This window comes from Ctenocephalides felis, unplaced genomic scaffold, assembly GCF_003426905.1.
Source record: "Ctenocephalides felis isolate EL2017-DRISC unplaced genomic scaffold, ASM342690v1 CF-g0.4_SCAFFOLD_01170, whole genome shotgun sequence".
Lineage (NCBI taxonomy): Eukaryota > Metazoa > Arthropoda > Insecta > Siphonaptera > Pulicidae > Ctenocephalides > Ctenocephalides felis.
In genome coordinates this window covers 17,111,529-17,133,341 of record NW_020537324.1, presented here as the reverse complement: position 1 = coordinate 17,133,341, position 21,813 = coordinate 17,111,529, and the positions used below count along the sequence as shown (strand labels likewise).

General features: G+C 28.2%; 4 protein-coding genes across 4 annotated transcripts in view; 3 read left to right on the top strand and 1 right to left on the bottom strand.

Moving 5' to 3' along the window:
* Window positions 1-906: 906 nt before the first annotated feature.
* LOC113366919 (serine/threonine-protein kinase mos-like) lies at window positions 907-2,915 on the top strand. The gene is made up of 8 exons (XM_026608562.1): window positions 907-1,148; window positions 1,204-1,302; window positions 1,541-1,662; window positions 1,747-1,902; window positions 1,959-2,190; window positions 2,254-2,433; window positions 2,492-2,621; window positions 2,679-2,915. The coding sequence occupies exons 1-8, from the start codon at window positions 1,012-1,014 to the stop codon at window positions 2,889-2,891; spliced, it is 1,269 nt and encodes a 422-aa protein (XP_026464347.1). The 5' UTR covers window positions 907-1,011; the 3' UTR covers window positions 2,892-2,915.
* Window positions 2,916-3,000: 85 nt separating this feature from the next.
* Window positions 3,001-5,210, bottom strand: LOC113368113 (C-factor-like). The gene is made up of 5 exons (XM_026609676.1): window positions 4,941-5,210; window positions 3,982-4,033; window positions 3,711-3,901; window positions 3,498-3,647; window positions 3,001-3,231 (listed from the first exon to the last, which is right to left on the bottom strand). Exons 1-5 carry the CDS (start codon window positions 5,064-5,066, stop codon window positions 3,007-3,009), a joined length of 744 nt encoding a protein of 247 aa, XP_026465461.1. The 5' UTR covers window positions 5,067-5,210; the 3' UTR covers window positions 3,001-3,006.
* LOC113368109 (thioredoxin reductase 1, mitochondrial-like) lies at window positions 4,681-8,159 on the top strand. Its single transcript, XM_026609671.1, has 8 exons — window positions 4,681-4,874; window positions 5,762-5,979; window positions 6,111-6,241; window positions 6,328-6,557; window positions 6,682-7,082; window positions 7,152-7,318; window positions 7,654-7,845; window positions 7,968-8,159. The coding sequence occupies exons 1-8, from the start codon at window positions 4,862-4,864 to the stop codon at window positions 8,095-8,097; spliced, it is 1,482 nt and encodes a 493-aa protein (XP_026465456.1). The 5' UTR covers window positions 4,681-4,861; the 3' UTR covers window positions 8,098-8,159.
* A 2,543-nt stretch (window positions 8,160-10,702) lies between these two features.
* LOC113368108 (sn1-specific diacylglycerol lipase beta-like) overlaps window positions 10,703-21,813 on the top strand; it is a gene marked incomplete at its 3' end in the record, with an annotated part of 54,684 nt that continues 43,573 nt past the window's right edge. The window contains 2 exon segments of the mRNA XM_026609670.1: window positions 10,703-10,961; window positions 13,272-13,817.

Genomic DNA, 21,813 nt, shown 5'->3' with positions numbered 1-21,813 from the left:
AGTACCATGATTTTTAATTTCAGTATGGGAAGTTCTAGCAATTTGAATTAAGGCACGATGCCATGCACCCCACTAGTTAATAAAAATGTTTAAAAGATAATTTGGTTATAATTCTTTTCCCACAGAACCTGGTTATATATTTCAGAATTCAGGCGGCACCCTGAATCATATTGGTAGAGTGGCTCGGCACACCCACAGTTAAAAGCTTGCCGACCCCTGGTTTAGACATGCGGAAGACCCGCGCATTATCAATATGCAAAGATTCATTAATTAGTCAATTTTATCAACAATGAATTACGGTCAGGTCTATTTTTACTAAAAACTAATCAGCACGATTCCTATCTGATATCTTTCGAACTGTTTTTGATCAATTTGAATTATTAAAATCGGTTCAGGATTTTTAACTATGTGCTAATTAAAAGAAAATTAATAAAGCATAATCAACGCAAGTCCTTGTCGAATTATATTGAATGGCTTTTAAATTAAAAAAAAAACGTTATGTTTTATAAACAGCTGACACATTTTCATGCCCTTTGAGGTCTAACTACTCATTATCGCAAAGACAAAAATTTTATAGAAAATAATTTTAATCAAATAACAGAAAATATTCTGTATCGGATAGCAAGATTAGTTATAACAGAATCTTTAGATAATTATAACAGATTCAAAATATTTTTCATTTAACAAAGTACACGTGGTGATTAGCAAACCAGTTACAAAAGAAATCTTTCAAAATAGATATCGCCCTCGAGTGATAGTTGAATAAAAATAGTAAACACCAAATGCAAGGTTTTAAACTTCATGAAATATAAACATACAAACTAAAATTTAAATGCCATCTTTTGATATTTTTGATAACAATTTGCATGCATTTTTAGTTACATAATATTAGTTTCATGGCATGGCATGGCATTCATGGCAGGCAGAAAGAGTTAGAAGCCAGTCGCAAATGTAATGCTACCTGTATTACAGTTTTAAATTAGGTCGAAAAATTAAGATAAAAAGCACATAATGGCTACCAGATCAGGAAAACTTTTTAAACAAACAGCAAAAATATTGAGTCCACGCACAAGTACACCAAAATTTTATAGACGTCCCGAGTTACTTAGAGAAGCTGCGAGAAATGAATATTTATCACCTAATTATAAGTAATATTTTAATATTTTATTTTTAAGGCATTTTATTGTGCTTATTGTTTTATAGATCGCCCACAATACTGTCTGATGCACCAAAAAGTTTCAGGAGTAGTAGTTTGTTGTCCGAGGATGTAACCAATATTTATAATTCGCCGAACCGCCAAACGTAAGTTTTGTTTGTATTTTTTATTTAATCATTTTTTTATTTAAATCTGTTGCAAGTATTAATTAACATGATAACAGAAACTAAGACAATCATGAATGTACTTAAAATAATAAAATGTACATATTTTCCTTGATAGTGATATGTTACTTAAAATCAAAGAAAAATTAAATAAGTCCGAAAAATAGTGAAAATAAAATAGAACAAGAGTTATTTAAATAATTATTAACGTGGTTTACAGGTCGCCTATGGTTTATACCAAATCAGATAGAAAATCAATTCGAAATCTATTTGATTCGTCCCCTCTTAAGGATACATCAAATAAAATATTAAATGCACCACTTATAAAATTAGAAGATACAGGTAAATGCACATGTCTTATTTCAATAAACAAGAATATTGTTCGTTTTAAAAATAGAAAAATCATTGAAATATATTTTTTTTTAGAATCTGATACAAATTGTCTGTGTTTTGATACCCCCAAAGTAAAAACATCATTGAACAGATTACGATCTTCCTCCTTCCATGAATACGAAACCTCTACTCAAAAGCATTTACTTGGAAAGGGATCGTTCGGATATGTTATAAGATCGCGATATAAAGGTTTACATTATAAATGCAATAGTTTAAAAGTCTTTTATACTAATTTAATATTACAGATATGAATATTGCCGCCAAAATCGTTCGCACAAACAATTCCCGTACAATTTCTAGTGGAAAAAGTGAAAGAAATGTATTACAATTGAATCATCCAAATATAATAAAAGTATACAAAATCATACAATCCTTTGACTATGCAATAATCATCATGGAACTATATGAAGGATGTCATTCCTTGAAAAAGTTCATCGGATCTTATATGGATTTGTTATCTGATCACGATCAATACAGGTTAGCTATAGTTGTATATTAAATTGTTAATGAACTTTTCATCAATTTTATTTTTTATTTTAGATACTCATATCAAATCGCAGATGCTTTAAATTACATGCACAGCTCCGGAATAATACATCTGGATATTAAACCAGCAAACATCCTAGTTTTAGACAACATATGTAAAGTTTGCGATTTTGGGTGCTCTAGGCAATTACTTGCAGTGAAAATCAAGATACATATGATTCTAATAATTTACAGGTATGAATATAATCTAAATAAAATTATATTCTCTATATATATAAACTATTCAAATGAGTAATTTCCAGGGAACACTAGAATATATTGCACCTGAACTACTTCAAGGAAAGATTCCAACGATAAAATGTGACATATATTCTTTGGCAATATTGATGTGGCAAATGCAAAACTGTTGTGAACCCTACAAGGTAGATAACATAAAACATAATAAATATACATAATATATACATATATAATGTTTTCAGATTATTGAGCCTGATTGTCTTATCTATAATGTAGTGAAATACAACTTGAGACCGAGATCAAAAATAACTAGGAGAGTAATTAGTTCAAGTCAACGCATGTATGAAAAGTTGTATCAAAAATGTTGGCTCGCAGATCCTGCAGAAAGACCAACGGCCGTGCAAATTATGAACAGTTTACAAGATATTCAAAACTTGGCTGGTTTACCAATGTAATTCGTTTTATTCTTGAGACAATACAAAAACATTTTATTTAATTGATTTTTGTTTTAAATAATTTCTATTAAATTATTAAATATTTACAGTTCTCTTTCAGTAATGTACATATTTATTACCAAGGTATTGGTTTTCCATCGTACTGGAGAAAACCACCATTGTCTTTTTCATTAAGTTTTGTTAAAGTCTTGACAATACCATCAACACTTTCAGATATGTCTAAGGGTGCTTTATTGCCTCCCATATCAGTTTTTACCCACCCTGGATGCATATTTACAGCAATGATACCATCTGATTTCAAATCAACACTCATAGATTTTGTTGCAGCATTTAATGCAGCCTGAAATTAATATTTTTGGTTTTTTACAAAGTTAATGTGACAATAAGTGAATGTTTGAAATTCCATTCATAACGTATAGGTGAATTTATATTAAATACTTTTGTGAGTGATGTCATTCAAATCCCAGTTAACTGTGTGTCAAATTCTTGATTAGAAAGCAAAAATATTCCAGTGTCAAATAATTGTATCATATAAAACTTTTTTCAAGACATTTAGGTGAAATTTTATATCTTATGCTACTTCCTTAAACAATTCAACTTATTTACCTTAGTGCATCTGTATGGATAAAGACCACCTGATTCATTTTGAGAAATCGAACCAAGCATGGAACTCATATTTATTATAGCAGCTTTAGCAATTCCCATTGGCAGTTCACTATTAGCAGAGGAAGCTTTCTTGAGCAAAGGTAAAAATGCCTGTAAATATTTATATTACATTAAATAAAAAATATAACATATTTGAATATAAATACAACATACCTTTGTTAACATGACAGGTGCAACAGTATTAACTAAAAATGTATCCATCATTTTGTCAACTTCAGTAAACGCCAGTCTTGTAGATCGAGGCGAAACGCCTGCATTATTGAAAAGCACATTAAGCCCATCGTCTCCTACTATTTTTGTTACTTGTTCCACTAGAACTGGATAACTTTCTATGTCCTTTACATCTATTTTGTTGAATGAAAATGTAATAAGAAATAAATTCAGGAAAGTTATATGTAAGCATTAATGATATTTGTGTGCTTACCAAGTTCCAAAATATGCACATTCTGATGTTTGTTTGCAACTTCTTGAAGATCCTATAATTATAAGGTCATATGTACACTAGTGAAATTATTTCCATTAATTAATTGCATTTCATTTTCATTTCATTCCATTAACTTTAATCAAAGATCAAATCAGAAACTGTCTTTGCTATACACAGACAAAAAATTTATAAATTTTACATGAATAAGTCAATTTGCATATGAAATCCAAATAAATTTTATGATTTCATAAATATTGAATAAATTTATATTTCAATTTTAACATCTATGAATATGGGATAAAAGATAAATAACTTATAAAAAAGAAAGTCAAAAGATCCTTGTTAAATTACCTTTTTTTGATATCATAATGAAAATATATATGTTTGTAGTACTATTTAAATTGCCAATGTGAGTGTATTAATTTGAATTGTAAATTATAAAGTTAATTAAAACAACTTAATTTTACAATGTCAAACTTTCTGTGCTTTCGCATATTTAAAAAGAAGAAAATGAACGAACGGACGACATGTGCCTGCTCTGATAATAGTCGTACAACATTTATAGAAAATATTGATTTTAATACATCAGGTATTCCATAATGATGACTTAACACATTTTTGATTAAAAATTTAATCATTTGCTAAGCGCGCGTTGATTGTTGCTTCGTAATGGAATGAAATTCCTTGAATGACATGACGTCATATGTCAGAACATTCTGTCAATTCTACAGACAAGATTTCTGTATCTCGTTCTGGGTGGCAATCGTACTTACAAACTTAACCGGCGACTTATGGTTATTTTAACGTTATCCGTCTAACCCAAAACGTGTTTTAAATAGTTTAAGAAGTAGTAGGAACAGATTTGTTAAAGCAGTTACAAATGGCACCTATTGGTAAGTAACAGTTAAATAATTTTAAAGTGTGGTTATTTTACAAAAAGTGTGTGATATTAAGCTTACCCCCGCGTTATTCACATTTCGGCATGTCGCAATGACGTGCTTCGGATTCAATTCTTTCAGTACACTCTTGACCAGCCCCAAGCCCAAACCGCGATTACAACCAGTGATTAATATTGATTTCATCATTACTTTATTTGATTTTAATAAAGTTGTGTTAATAATGTGACCTTCGTTCTAATCGGTTCGAGAAAGTGTAATTGTCATACTTTTTGTTCACGCAAGATTGCGTCTATAATATGGCGCTTTTCCGATGTTATCTCAGACAATTATCTGTTAAAAACTTTCATAAAGGAGTTGGATTACAAATTAATGTTCAATTAATACGACATTGCTGCACTAGTAAGTAATTGCACAATGACAGAAGGAATTGACACATTTAGGTTATATTTTGATATTTGTAACAAATAAATTATATTATACTATTTTCATTAAAATGGGTACGTTTTATGAATTGCACGAACATTACTTAAAGTGTTACTTACCTTTTTAATTCAAATTACATTTATATACTCTGAATATCATTAGTGGATCGTGCAATCATGGTGCAATCAGTGACATTCACAACTTCACTTTAATATTGAATAATAAATTGTACTAATAGATCTGATTTTAAATGGATCCTGCACAATGTTCAATGCTCAACGTTTTTTTTGTACAAATAACACACAAGTTTTATCATTTTATCTGAAATAAATAATTTACATATCGATTCTTGGCATATGAAATTTTCAATTCAGTTCACATTTACAACTGGTGTTGCACAGAGAAATTTAGCTTTTACAGCTGCTGTTGTAGAGTTAATTTAAATTTGTATTCTGTAGGAGAACCAGAATATGATCTTGTGGTTATCGGAGGAGGCTCTGGCGGATTAGCTTGTGCCAAAGAAGCAGTAAATTTGGGAGCTAAAGTAGCAGTTTTAGACTATGTAGTTCCTTCACCACAAGGAACAAAATGGGGCTTGGGTGGCACATGTGTAAATGTTGGATGCATACCTAAAAAACTTATGCATCAAGCCTCTTTACTTGGAGATGCTATATTTGTAAGAACATTTAATAATTTATATAAGTTTCAATATTATTTTTGAATTTCTTACGATATTGTATAATATAATACATATTATAATTGTGTTACCATTATTTGTCTTCTGATTGGTTATGTTTATGTTCGTAGGATTCTTCTTTTTATGGATGGAAATTTGATAATCCTGAGAACACAAAACATGATTGGTTTTCGTTAACAGAAGCTGTTCAAAATCATATCAAAAGTGTCAACTGGGTCACTAGAGTAGATCTACGAGACAAGTAATTGTTCATTCCATTATTTGAAAATTTTTGATAACTGATTCTGTATCTTTATCAATTTTACCTTAATATATTTTATTATGCAGGAAAATCGAATATATTAATGGCCTAGGATACTTTAAAGATCAAAATACTATTATAGCTGTATTAAAGAATAAAAGTGAAAAAATATTGTCTGCCAAAAATATTGTTATCGCAGTTGGAGGACGGCCTAACTATCCAGATATTCCTGGAGCACTAGAGTATGGAATTACTAGTGATGATATTTTCAGTTTAGATAGAGAACCTGGAAAAACTGTAGTTGTTGGTGCTGGTTGTATCCTTTTACAATAAATGTGGCATATTACGCTCATTTTATCAAGTTTTCATTTTTATTACAATGTTTACTTTAAACTATCTGCATTATCCATAAACTTTTTCTTAACTTAAATTTAAATTAGACATTGGACTTGAATGTGCAGGTTTTTTGAAAGGATTAGGATATGATGCAACAGTTATGGTCCGCTCAGTCTTATTGCGTGGATTTGATCAACAAATGGCTAATATCATTAAAGAATCTATGATTGAAAAAGGAGTCAAATTTTTAGATACATGCATTCCAAAATCAGTAGAAAAATGCTCAGATGGCAAACTTCTTGTTACTTGGTTAAATACTTCTGATAATACCACACATTCAGATGTATTTGATACCATTTTGTTTGCTATTGGAAGGAAAGCTTTAACAAAAGATTTAAAATTAGATAATGCTGGTGTTTTATTAGAAGAAAATTCAGATAAAGTTTCAACTGTAAATGAACAAACAAATGTGCCTAATATTTATGCTGTTGGTGATGTGTTATATGTAAGTTTGAATTTTATTTTAGACCTTCAGTTTGTACAGCTATAATTAAACATAATAAATTACTTTTAGAAAAAACCTGAGTTGACACCTTCAGCTATTCATGCTGGACGCTTATTAGCTAGAAGAATGTTTGGAAATTCAACTCAGATAATGGACTACGAAAACATTGCCACCACAGTATTTACCCCATTGGAATATGCTTGTGTGGGCTTAAGTGAAGAAGATGCAACTAAAATGTGAGTTTATCACTTACTATAGCATGAAAATTATTTCAGTAACTTTATTTGATCTACTGATAATTCTTATCAATAACACTTCATATGAGATAACACTGTCGTGAAAATGTTCTCTTCACTGATCATGTTTTAAAGCTATTTATCTATAGCAATTAAACCTGTTATATATTATCATGCATATTCATTTTGGTTTTGAATAAATTACTTTAAATAGTATATATTGTACTATATAGGAATAAATATATATTTTAAAGTTTATTAGAATAATATAGATATTGTTTATTTGAAAATGTTTATTTGAAAAAAAAAATTCTGTACCAAATTATATTTTCCAGGTATGGCGCTGATAAATTAGAGATTTATCATGCATATTATAAACCTACGGAGTTCTTTATTCCACAGCGTAGTATCAAGCATTGTTACTTAAAAGCTGTTGCATTGAGAGATGGCCCACAAAAAGTTCTTGGACTGCATTTTATAGGCCCAAATGCTGGAGAAGTTATTCAAGGTTTTGCTGCTGCTATGAAGTAAGGCATACTCCATTATTAGTATTGAATTATTTTTTCAGTATTAAATACATTGTATGTAAATCTTGTAGTATGTTTTCATTTATTATCTATATTTTATAATATGTTTAAATTATTTTTAGATGCAATCTTACAATGGAAGCTTTGTTAAACACTGTTGGAATTCATCCAACAATAGCTGAAGAATTCACTAGACTAAATGTTACAAAACGTTCAGGGAAAGATCCAAATCCAGCATCATGTTGCAGTTAAACATTATTCTCGCTTGTGATGTCCTATAATATATATTTATATGCAGTTGATTACAGAAAAATGCCACATAATTTGTTAGGAAACTGTTTATAAACCACTATTTTTTTAGCATTATTTTTGTAGTTGTTATATTTATATTTCCAATTGTGATATTTTAATATTACATATGATAAAAGTGCTTTGTTGTATTATTACTGTATTATTATAAATAATTGAAAACTTTGATAATAGTTATTCCTTACGAATTGGCACCAGCTGTTAACAAATGCTAATTGAAGTTGATACATTCAGAATGTTTTAACCATTTGGATTAACTTTCTCCCTAAAATACATTATTTTTTTTACTTTCAGTATAGTGATAAAATATTATGAACAATAATTGTTAGTTTTAACATTTTACTCTTATGGATTTGGATAAATTCAATATGATTAGGAATGTAAGCTAAATATTAAGTTTTAAAATTGGTGTATTTTTATAATTTTATGGGAGCAATGTATTGACTATACTGCACTGTTGAATAAAGTTTGAAATAAAATTTTGTTTCACTTAATAATAAAGATAAAAATACTAGTCTATTCAGTTTCATGCAATTGAAGGAAAAGGCAGTACTTTCAGGAAAAAATACAGACTGATTTTTTTTTATCACTTAATAATTGAAATAAATGGTATCCATTTATTAAATATTAATAAAAAATAATGATTTCTAGTATAATACTTGCTTACTTTTTGAACATTACTTTATTAACAATTAATTCTCTCTACTTTTTCTTCTCAGGCGCGTTGAACGTTTAACGCAACCTTGTTGGAAGATGCATTTGCAGTTTTACTTAAAAAATTAAAGTATTATAATATAGTATACATAATGTTTATTATATGTATTGTATTATCATGCTTAATAGTGTCTGTATATAATTTTCATAAATTTTTAAATATTTCTTTCAAATTTCGCCGGAGCCTTGCTCGTCTAAGTCCACAGGTTTCTTTTATATCTCAGTCAAGCAGGGGTTCCTGGTATAAAGGAAACGGTTTTAAATACGAATTTGTGATATGTGGAAGAAAAATAAAATTTTTGGGAAGATTTTAACTTTGAGCTGAAGCTATATGGCACACTGGTATAATTTAAAAAATCAAATATCCTACATCTACACGGAAAAGGATTAGTCTAGAAACATTATATATAAATCGGTAAGTGTCTGCATATAATTTTCATGAGATTTTTCTGATAAGATTTTTTAGATGAATTTAAAAATTTTAGCTAATTCTTCACCATTTATGAAATATTTTAATCAGCTGCTGAAACTATAACGCACTTGGAAATTAAACATCTGGAAATTCACACATTTTATGCTATACGGAAAAGGGTTAGACCTTTCGAAATAGTGTGTTTGGGAAAACGATGGTCAATAATAATACGAATGAAACAAAATATAAATTGGTAAGTGTTTGCATATAACTTTTGCATATAACAATTTTTAACTTCAAAACGTAGGGTTACGTTTCAAAAGCTTTTGAACATTTTGGCATACCTTAGAAAAAATGGATGTATGTGTGTATGTGTGTATGTGTGTGTGTGCGGATACAAATTTTCGACGATTTCGGGAACACCGATCAACCGATTTGAATAATTCAAAACCATTCGATTCATATTGATAAGACGTGCTGATTAGTTTTTGGTTTAGGCAGGTCTAACGGTTTGCAAATTATCAGATATTTAATAGAGATTCTAGTAATGTGTACTCAATTTGTGTAATTTTTTTTGGGTTCCGTGCCAAGATTTTTAATTTCGGTACGGGAAGTTCCAGCAACTTGCCGTGCACCCCACTATAGTTATGACTATAGTCATATTTTTCAATACATGTATATTACAGAAGTACATATTACATAAAATCATTACAAAATATAACTAGCGTGGCGCATGGCATTGTGCCTTAAGGCAAATTGCTGGAACTTCCCGTACTAAAAATTATTTTTTTAAAAAAAGATTAACATTTTTGAAAAAAAATTCTATCTCTATAAAATATCTGATAATTTGATGTGCATATGTCTAATGATCATTTTTGACCGCAAAATGGCTTTTTTTTACTTTTTTACTAGATCTCCGAAACCGCTAGACTTGCCTTCATGAAAATTTCATCAGTTCTTCATCTTGTTAATACAAGTAAAATGTTTTTTAAATTATTCAAATCGGACGCTCCGTTCTCTTAAAAACTGAGTTACCGTTTTTGGTGTTTTTTGCCCCATATCTTCGGAACGGCTAGACCTGCCTTTGCCAAAAACTAATCAGCACGTCTTCTTATCAATACGAATCGAATGTTTTTTGAATTATTCAAATCGCTTCATCCGTGTTCCCGAAAATTGTATCCGCACACACACACATACACACACATCCATTTTTTCTAAGGTATGCCAAAATGTTCAGAGGGTTTTGAAACGTAAAGTCGTAAAGATATATAAAAAATACATATCGTTATTGAAATAATTTATCCGAACCTCAAGTTCTTTGTCCGCTGCTGTCCAATGCGTCTTGTGTTGCGCACCGTCGCTTACCTGTCGCTCACCTGTTGAATTGAGTGGGCAAACGGCAAACGGCAAACGCAACTGTGTTTATAGTATCGTTCACAGAAATCAGTTCGTAACTGGCCATCGAGCGAGCTCTGTGTATGTGATCATGTATTCGATATTTGTTAATGTTATTAGGAAGTAGTGCATTTGTATATAAATTTTATCTCTGCAAAGAGAATATTGCGCAGATATCATGCTTCGATAATATTTCACGATTGAATAAGCATATCAATCCATTTATGAAAAGTGTGTATAAAGATCAATTCGTGTAAATAAATGTTACCGGCGAAGTGAATAGAAAGTAAAATTATAATTTAACGAATAATAAAAATTTAGTGAAGATTTAATTTGTAATTACTCGAACAGATGAATTTTTTACTTTGCGACTATTTTGACTATTATATAACATTTTATTCAAATACTAATTCAATCATTTGCATTCAATTGAAGAAGTTGAACTATACTATATGTTTCATTTTATTGACCTTTAAACAAATTAGAAATTTGTTAGTGCCAAGATGAACTTCTTTTTAAACTTTATATTTTTTAAACCATAATCCAAAAAAATACGATTTGTAAATAAACAATTGAATATAATGTATAAATAATGTACTGAGCACAAAGATTTCTAAAACATTGCAAGATGTTCATTCAGTGCATGAATATTATACTATTCATATTTATTTATTTATTTATTTATTTATTTATATAGTTCATTCACTATATAAATGTATATAGTGTAATTAATATCAAATATCTTACAATAATAATAATAATAATAAATAATATATTTATATATTTATATATATATAAGATATTTGATATTAATTATTTATTTATCATCGATCATCTGCATACCAGTTTTCCAGCCCAATTTTCTCAATATGGGTCTATTCAAGTTTCCTTTTCATTTCACAATCGTGTTCGGTAGAGTTCATTTTTCCCTTCTTGATTTTTATACATATATGTGTATACATAATATTATTAATTTATATATTTAATTTCTGAACTATTCTTCAGTATAACAATTTTAGTATTGCGCATAATTCAAGATTTTCTTGTTATAAAATTTACTTACATTTTACGGGGATAAACCTTTCTAAAATAAATATATTATTTTTACTAGTTTATTAATAGATACAAACATTGTTTAAAATTTTATTAATTATCTATTGTAGATAAGATTGATTTAATTGTAAATTGCAGTATACGATTATATTATCAATTACCTGAACAATCGTGTCTTCTAGGTATACTTTCTTTAATGCACCTGTTCTAAATCGACTTTTGTTTGTTTACATTAAATATAAATATATTAAAGTTATTTGAATGCAGGAAATTAGTTTTTTATCCGTTGAACTACATTTTTTTAATATTCATTCTACGCACGCATATTAATCGTGAAGGCACACTTATTTAACATAAAATTTTTACATATCCAGTTTTAGTCAGTTAAAAAATTTTTGCTTAAAATTGCACATACAAATTAGTTTTTTTATTGAATAATAATAATTATTTAAATTAAATATGTGATAAATTATTAATTTATAAAAAGATTAACTTTGAAATTAATATTGAAAAAACTAATTTTACTTTTTTTATTAAAATATAAATTTGAACATATTAAATCTCAATCAGACTACTTCTCACGTCTAAAAAGGTTACAGTAGATATTATTATAATTAATTCATATAAAAATATTCTGTAATCGATTTATAATATAAATAAACACACATAGGTTCATTAAAAACGTATAAGCAATAATCGGAAATAGTGAAAGAAAGACAATTATTTTTGCAACAAAATCTAGTACAATTGTAGTATTCAACTGTTTTGAGTTTGTTAATTAATTAAGTAGTATTTTCAATTATATTTCGATAAAATTAAGATAATATATAATAAACTCCTTCTAATTTATTTTTATTCAAGATATTATAATTGCCCAACTTAATACTTACTGAACTGATCAATAGGCGGTTATTATTGTATTATTCATCATTTTATTTACAAAAAAGACTTAATAATATAGTTGTCCATTCATGTGTTTTTAATTAATTATTTTATATTATCCTCATTAAAATTTTATTATTTATCTTATTGTTAGTAATTCTAAATGTCATCTTTCATTGATAATCAGCTGGTTGTTTAGTATTCAGTCTCAGTTTTGCGGAAGTACCATTACGTATTAGTAGGTGCTTTCAATATGAATGACCAGTTTATACTGGACAATTCCTATCATGAATTTATATAGATCCATTGCCTTTTGCGTTTCCTACGAGGAAGCATTAATAAATTAGCCATAGTTAATTTTTTTGGTCTTTGAGCATAGGAAAAAAGTTTGGGTCAATATCTTATTGAGATCATTTGTGTTAAAAAAATTGAATGCCAAAGTTCAGATGTAGGAGTTTAATTCACTTCATCATATCATCCTTAATTAAAGTTATATTATGAAAAAGTTCTAATAAAAATTGATGTAAAAATTTGTAAGAATTTTGTTTGCTAACAGTCTAAATCATTCCTTTCTTATAAGTATATATCCATGATTCCATTAACCGCTGTGGCTCCAACATTTGCGTTCCTATTAACTTTGTATTTTTTTTGCAAACTTAAGGACATTTTATAAATTGCCAGCTCTTATATTACATGCAAAAGCAATATCAAATAACATATCCGTAATAAAACCTTGCGAGACGTCCGTAATTGAAGACGTTCCATGGGTCAATAGTATAGAAGAGAATCTGTTCTGTAATGGATTTATAAGTACTGCAATTGTGATATATGAACTCAGTCAGTGGATGGAAGTTTGCGAAAGAACACTTTGCCTGGACTGAATTTTATGACAAAAATTTAATAAATATTTTTTTAAAAAATAGTACAACAGTGTGGTGAGTTCAGAAGTGTGTTAGTGCAATAAAGAATTACCTAGATTAAACATAAATGAAGTTTTATGAAATCAATAATGATTTTTTAAACTATTTTAAAGATTTAGTATTTATTAACAAAAGGTTTTGGTTTGTGGATTATTAAAATTGTGTCGTGACAGTTGCTTTTGATCAATATGATGGATAAATACTACAATTCTTGTGGTTAACGATACCGTTGTACTAGGATTTTTGGAGTTTCACGTTTTTCTGGAGACCAAAGGATTGAAGAGACGGTAAGATTCATTTCTTTTAAATAAAAGTTATGCAAATATATATGTAGATATCACATAAGCAGAGTAAATATTTTTAATGATAATTTACATTTATTAGTTAATTATTTAATCTTAATAGTGTGGTCGAATGCGATATAATAATAAATAGTGGCATACGTATTTCATAAGTATTAAAATGTTTTCTTCAAGAATTTGACAAAGTATTTTATAAAATTATTTGATTTGTGCTCAAGTTCAATATTATTTTAATATTTCAATTTATACATACATTGTAAGGATGTAATGGAAAGTATAGAATATTTATAAAATCGCACTCTTTGTTAATTTCAATTTGTTTTAAATTATTTGAAATATCGGTAAAAATCATTCTACTTAAGTATTTCATATTTTATATTAGTGATTGCCAATCATTTTGAATCTGCGCTCCTCCATTTTTCAAAAAAATTGTTGCGCTCACTTAATTTTTCAAAAAAAAAAAAAAAAAAACTAATCTAATACTCAACTGACGAAATTTCAAAGGGATACAAGATAAAATATACAGATTAATTAACATATATAAAAAAATTAATTATTTGTTTAGTACTTTTAGACACCAATTCGCCTTTTTATATGAATTCCTAAACAGTATGTTTGAAACAGTTACATGCCCCTCTTGCAACAGCTTTTATCTAGATATAAAATCAATTGTTCAAAAATTAGAAAAAATAAATATATAAAGTACGTTCAGTTGTGCAATTTTTTTTTACTGATGATAGTCCAAAAAAGGAAATTGTAACATATATGAAATAGGCTAGTAATTATTCTTTCAAATTCTTTTGTTAGAAAGTCGATATTTATTCATCCTATTTTTATGGTTCTGACATCGCCTTAGTACCTTATTTCTGATGGAAAAACCATTGCATTTATTAAAAAATATATATTTAAAAGATTTCAGAATATGATTGCAAATGCACTGCTGGTATTTTATAAATGCAATATTGAAAAATATGGAGTATTAAAATCATAGTGATATTTTATTGCGTAAAATTAATTTTAATTAATTAATGAGATCTAGTACTGTGAATTGATTGCAAATTTTACTGAAGTAGCAGATTGATCAGAATAGGGTATAAAAAATAATGCCTGGTAACAGATTTTTTTTTCAAGATGAAATTACAATCTAAACAGATACAAAAAACATTTAAGAATTATGAATGACATGTAATGTTAAGACCAAATTAGAGTTTACCCAATGGTATCTCCTTTTTGTGTGATAATAGAAACTTGGAAAAATCTTTTAAATTAAAATGTTGTTAATACTCAGTAGATTACGAGATAATTAGTTATTATGGGATATAAAATGAGGTTGTTGTTAGTAGCTAAGTAAGTGAGGTCAGTAAATGAAAATATAAAAAAAATCCAGGACATTTCATACCGGTATCACAGCTGGACGTCCAATCACTGGATCGGTATTTGATCTAGGCATTCTAAGGCCTATCAAAATATTACAGATAAAATATATGCAGATATTATTAAAAATTATTATACCTTTATAGTCATTTGAATTCATAGTAAAGGATTCCATCAAACCTTGTCCATGTCCGACTTGTCCATAAGATCCGTAAGCTAAACCATTTCAAAATGCAGAACATTATATTTTCTTATTGCAGAAGGTAATTGCATTATTATTTAACCGAATACTTCATTTATTTACATCGTTAGTTCATATAAAATTCTTCCTCCGGTCTAATGGAATAAATGATCGAGCTAAGTTCAAGACTTCAAGTCGAACGCCGTAAGGTTTTCTCTTATTTGTTCGGTTCCGATTCGTTGCAATAATAATGTTGCAATAGATCCAAATAATAAAAACATAAGCAATCTTTCAAATCACAATGACGAAAGTTTATATTGCAAAAAAATGCTTTCGTTTATATAACACTATTTCTTCCTATTGCGTGCTGTCGTGCAACACACAGATATTACGTTAGTTATTTTCTTGCAAAATTTCGATTTATTATAATAGGTTAAATTATGGAACATTTCAGCGAATTTATTTGCAAGTAATACGCCGTAAAATTATAGTATAATTTTGTAAAGTTTGCCATAAATTACGGAAAACTTCTATTCCTTTGGCCATGGTAAATGAAATGATATGATGTATCTGATATTAATTGGTTGAAATTAAGCAATAAATGATGTTATTAAATTTGTGGAAGTTTATGCACGGTAATATATGGGAAGTAAATATCTTTACCCTTGGTTGGAAAAATGTAGTTACGATTAGGCAGTCATAGAAAAATTGATTTATTTTTAAACAATTTTTACTTTTCCATAGAATATTCTAATTGTCATTTGAGTTTTTGAGTATGAATTGATATCATCAGATTTTTTATGGATCAGTATGAGATAGAACTTTAAAATACTATTTTTTAACAGATTAAGGTATTTTATGATTAAAACGCACAATGATACGTGTTCTTATGATATATAGAAATATCATAGATTTTGAATACTTATTTAATAATTTCTATAATCGTACAGAGCTTTTAGCGTTTTGGACTTGTGTTCTATAATAAATTCAGGAACTCCAGCCAACGTTGGGTTGACTTTTATCATACATTTTGTTCTACGACAAATTTAAAATTTAAATAAGCAGTTGTGATATTCAAATTTGATTGTACATTAAATTTTTCAACAAGCTGATATAATATTTCAATATGAGATTATATGATAAGTGAAATTATCCTTTCGGGGGCATTGCTGCAACATTCTTAGTAATCAATATCAAGATTAGATAAAAAATATAATAAAAAGTCTTATCAGATATAGAATGGCCAATAATTGGAATACACTATAATAATACTGGGTTGAGAAATGACAACATAACAGTAAAAAAAACTTGCAAAATATAGAAATTGCCTTTTTTAGTTGAATATGCTAAAATAACATTTCTAAAATTTATATTTTTTGATACTCTTAATTGGATTTTAGGGCTCTTCTGTGGCTAGTTAGTTAATTTTATTCAAATCAGAGGTTCTATGTTTGATACCCACCTCGAACAACCTGATGTCAAATAGTAAGTGAAATTGATTTTCACTTGGGAATATAGATAGAAATATGTTTACATGTAAAACTGGCCCTTATCTGATATTGTTGCATCAATGAAAATTCATCAGTATTACAAAAACTGTTATAATAGTGCATCAAAAAGGAATAGGCCAAAAAGCAACCTTAAGAGGTGTCCATTTATTTATTCATTTATTTATTTATTCATAAGCAAGCCGTAATCAGTAATAATAGATATTATTTCAGGCTTTTGTCAAGCCTATTCATAGTTAATATTAAACCACGTGATCGTTTTTTAAGGATTTTTGAATTTCCCTCCCACTTGTGGTGATATTCAAAATTAACCCCCCCTCCCACACAAACTATCACGTGTATTTTTAGTTACGGAAAACATTGTAAAATTTTTGATTTTATTTAAAAATGTTTAAGAGTTTTTCAGAAGTAAATTAGGTAAAAAGTATATACACGTAATATCTTACTATACCCCTCCCTCCCGCACGTGATATTTCGTGATTTTTTGTTAAACACCCCCCCCTCTTCTTCCTAAAAACCTCACGTGAACATTAAGTTCTGATTGTTGTCCAAATAAATAAAAAATAAATTTTATAGTTTTGGAAGACGTACTAATTTTATCTTTTACATTACTTTCAAATCGCTGTACTTTGTTTCGATATATGATTCATTAATACATATAGGAGTTGATATGCTTTATACTCTGATTCTTTATACAAATTTTCTAACGATCGACTTTTACGAAAAAACACAGTAATAAAACATAATTTTAATGCCCACATGTGTTTTTCCCACAAGTTTTCCCTTGGCGGCTCGTCCTTCATTGTTTTTCTCTTGTTACTTCGAAAATATACAGTGTGGCGGGAAAATTGATTTATTTGCGTTTCCTCGGTAGGCCAAGGACAATACATGGAGTGTGACGTTTCGAAGTTCATCAATTTGCTACTTGTTATAATTAGTAGGATTGCTATTGATGTGCAATATAGAACAGAAGCTGTTTAGCTGCCTCGCGTATGTTGCTAATTTTTGGTCCTTGAACCATCCGAGACGAAAATCATACCAAGGTCAATAATACACATTGTGCTTACTTAATAACTAAACTAAACTTCTTTGAATGCTTTGTAATAGGAGATTCGTAGACATGAATATTTAACTCGTAACAATGTTAGGAATTAGAATCTTGAATATATTATTTAATATAGTACCGTTTGCTTTGGGAGTTTCATATATTTTACTCTGTATTTTCCAATAAGAATATTGTTATCATTACATAATTATTTTTTTATTATCATTTATATTTTTTATTATATTATTAGTTCTGCAATCACAACTTCAGAATCTTATAAGCTGTTGGGCTGATTTTACCAGTCGGTTCTACATATGGAAATCCAAATAGTTGTCAATTCTCTGTGTTTTAAATTATCATTTTACCTATACTTATAATTTGTGGGAGAAATGACTCTCTTGGAATATTAGTATTTTCAAGGAGCTCTGCAGGACGTACCGTTCGTACTACAACCTTGCTATTTAGATATTTTATTCTTCAAAGTGCCTATAATGACAACAAATACTAAATCGATAGGTTTTCTAACAATATTTTGAATTAATAAATATTTTGTCTTTATATGTCCTAAGTAATGTGCGGGAGAAATAACTTTAGGACGGTTTGTATTTTCAAAGAGCTCCTCAGGATGTACCGCTTGTACTACAACCTTGTAATTTAGAAATGTCATTCTTCAAAGTGTCTATTATGACAGCAAATACTAAAATTAATGATTTTTCGAACAATATTTTGAATTAAACAATATTTTATTCACGCATGTAATATGTGAAAGAAATGACTTTTTGATCTTTTGTATTTTCAAAGAGCTCTTCAGGACGTACCGCTTGTACTACAAACTTGCAATTTGGGTATAATATTTTTTAAAGTATCTATTATGACAGCAAATGAAAACTGTTGTCACTACTGTTGGCAACAGGCTGATCGAAGCGAGATTTAACCAGGAACTTCTGATTCAGGTCCAATTGTTCTACGCATTTTATTTGGTAAAATACGATCCCAATGGTCCGAAATTTATTGATAGCACTTTTTTAGATGGATTAGAACTCTGACGAATTTTATCACAAAATAATTTGTACTAATTACAATTATTTTTATTTTAATTTTTTGTTTTTATTTTTTTGTCATATTTATCAAACATGTGAATGTTCCATGGCGTAACGGTTAAACGCACTGCATTTTGTAGAAAGAGTCATGAGTTCGAAGCCCCGCTCTGATATCATGCAGTAGTGATATCAATTTTTACGTGAAAATATAGATAAAAAATGTTTCTAATTGAAAATAGCTCATTTCGGTATGAAATGCCATAGGAAAATTTCTCACACTATTCCCTGAATCAAGTTGGAGTTTAACTCATCTTATGGACCTGCCCTAGGGCAGCACTACCCATTATATAATCAACATATTAAATCAATTAGTTAAATAAATACATAGTTCTATCTTCAAAAAGATAGAACTATTGGTTTAAAAAGAAAAAATGCTTTTCATTACAATTTTTTTATTTTTATTTTGCATTTTTTTAATTACAATATCTGTTACAACTGCTGAATGGATAAATAAATAATATAACATCTAGTAACATAAGTGAATAATAACATGAATATAAATAAAATAGAGTACAAAATAAAAAATAGTTTTTTCATTAAAATGATATCCGTATTATAATGATATAAAATAAAAGGAAATAATGATAATAATAAAATTAATAAATAAAATGTGTGAATAATAAAATAAAACTAGAAAAACAATAAAGTGGAATTAAAACAAATAGGTGACAAATAATAATAAATATAACAAAATAACAATATTAATTATTCAAACCAATTAACCAATGGATGTAACACTAACATTAATTTAAGAAAATCATTATAATTTTGCTTAGAAAAGCATTCATTAATTTTTATAATTGAAACTGCATCCTCTATCTTAATAATAGTATTTAACGTCACACTGTTTTTTTGCCAAGATTATATCTTCTGCTTTTTAAAATATGTAATTAAATAATATCTTAAGCATCAAAAACATATTTACGGATTTATTTATTAAACCATATTTTTGGTCTTCAGCTTTTATTGATTTTAATTTTTTTATAAATGATTTCTTTTCTACCATAAAGATAAGCACAACTATACATTTTTTTTTGTTATTATTTACGTATTATTTTCATATCTCAGTCAGCCAGGGGTATCTGGTATGAAAGATTATGAAACAATTGTCATATTTTATATATACATATCATTTGTCTATTTTGTTATACAATAATATAATATTCATTATAATTAAAATATCTATTCAATCTTCAATTTCTTTATAATATATATACATAACATACATAAACTTATGTTGAATTTCTAACTAGTAAAGAGTAAACGTGTAGATGAATCTCTATCCATGATACAAATAATTTTAATGAATTATCGCAAGTAATATAAATAATATAATATGGTGGATTTTTTTATTTAATTCATTTATTATTGTCTCATGTACATAATGATATCATAACACATTATATAATAAACTAATATATCTCCGATGAGACATGCAGACTCTGCAAAAATGCGCTCCTAATCTCTAGGGTCATATACACATACTATTTACCATGTCGCCGACGTTACTCCAGAATTTAATTAAATTAATAACCTTGTATCCAATTATAATAGGCAAAACGTAGTATTTGTATAATATTACTTTAACAGAATTATATGCCACATGAATTTGAAACAGGTCATTAAATATAAATAATTTTAATTGGTTATTCAACGTGACAATAAATAATTAGTTCTAAAACTTGTTAAATATGGAATCGTTATATTATTCTTTAATTAATTTTAATTAGCAAAAAAGTTGCTATAGAATACACTAGAAATTATTCTTGAAAATCCTAATAACTGTGGGCCACTGTAATAATACTATTAATGCAAATGAAATTGAATACTATTTGTGTTAACTACTAGATAAAAAAAAAAAGAGTGCGCGTAAGGATCACACGCGATTGAAGTAAAACTTTTAATATTGTATGAGTAGGCAATTAAGATAAAAATAAAAAAAACATCATATTTGAATTTTAAAAATCATCTTTTAATAATCATATAACATCAATAATAATAAGATCTCCTGAGCATCGGCACAGCTGTCCTACTGATATTAAGAGTTTGAATATGATGTGAAGCTTTCTTCCTAATTTTGTTACCTATCTTACCGGGAAATTCAAACCATAAACGTAGAAGTTCATCATTATCGCCACGTTCTATGCACACTAATTTTTTCCCACACAACCATTAGCTAAGCCATCACTTACATCAATATTAGTTGTTATTATGTAAAATTTATTCAGAACTAAAATTATTTCATACGGCTAAGCCCCGGTATCAATAACCGATTTTTTTGAAACTGCTGACGAATGTATGATTGTTGATCTGTCGCATGGCAACCTACATAAATATCCGTGGCAGTAGATATTATTTTGTCTTCAACGAGATTCAATATAAATTTATTATATTCCATGGCACATTTATTCTCTAAGAAAAGTCTTATTCCATGAGGACATAACATAAAAAACGTGATTCAATTAATGCAAGTTCATATAGGGTTTAGCGGGTTTAGCGCTCGACTTACGCATGACATGACGGGAGTGGATACTCGCGACATCAGCGCTTACGGCGTCGTAGTGTTCAACTACACGTTGGCATTTTCGTTGCATTTGTACGGATTTACACCCGTGTCGCGCCTAAAAATTTTTACACCCATATCGCGCCTAAAGAAGTTTTACTTCAATAATAATATCATTATAATCAGTCTTTGTCATATTTTGTCATAATTATTTGATTCATTCTACATTCTACGTATTGAGAATGAATTCTCAATATACAGTATAAAAAG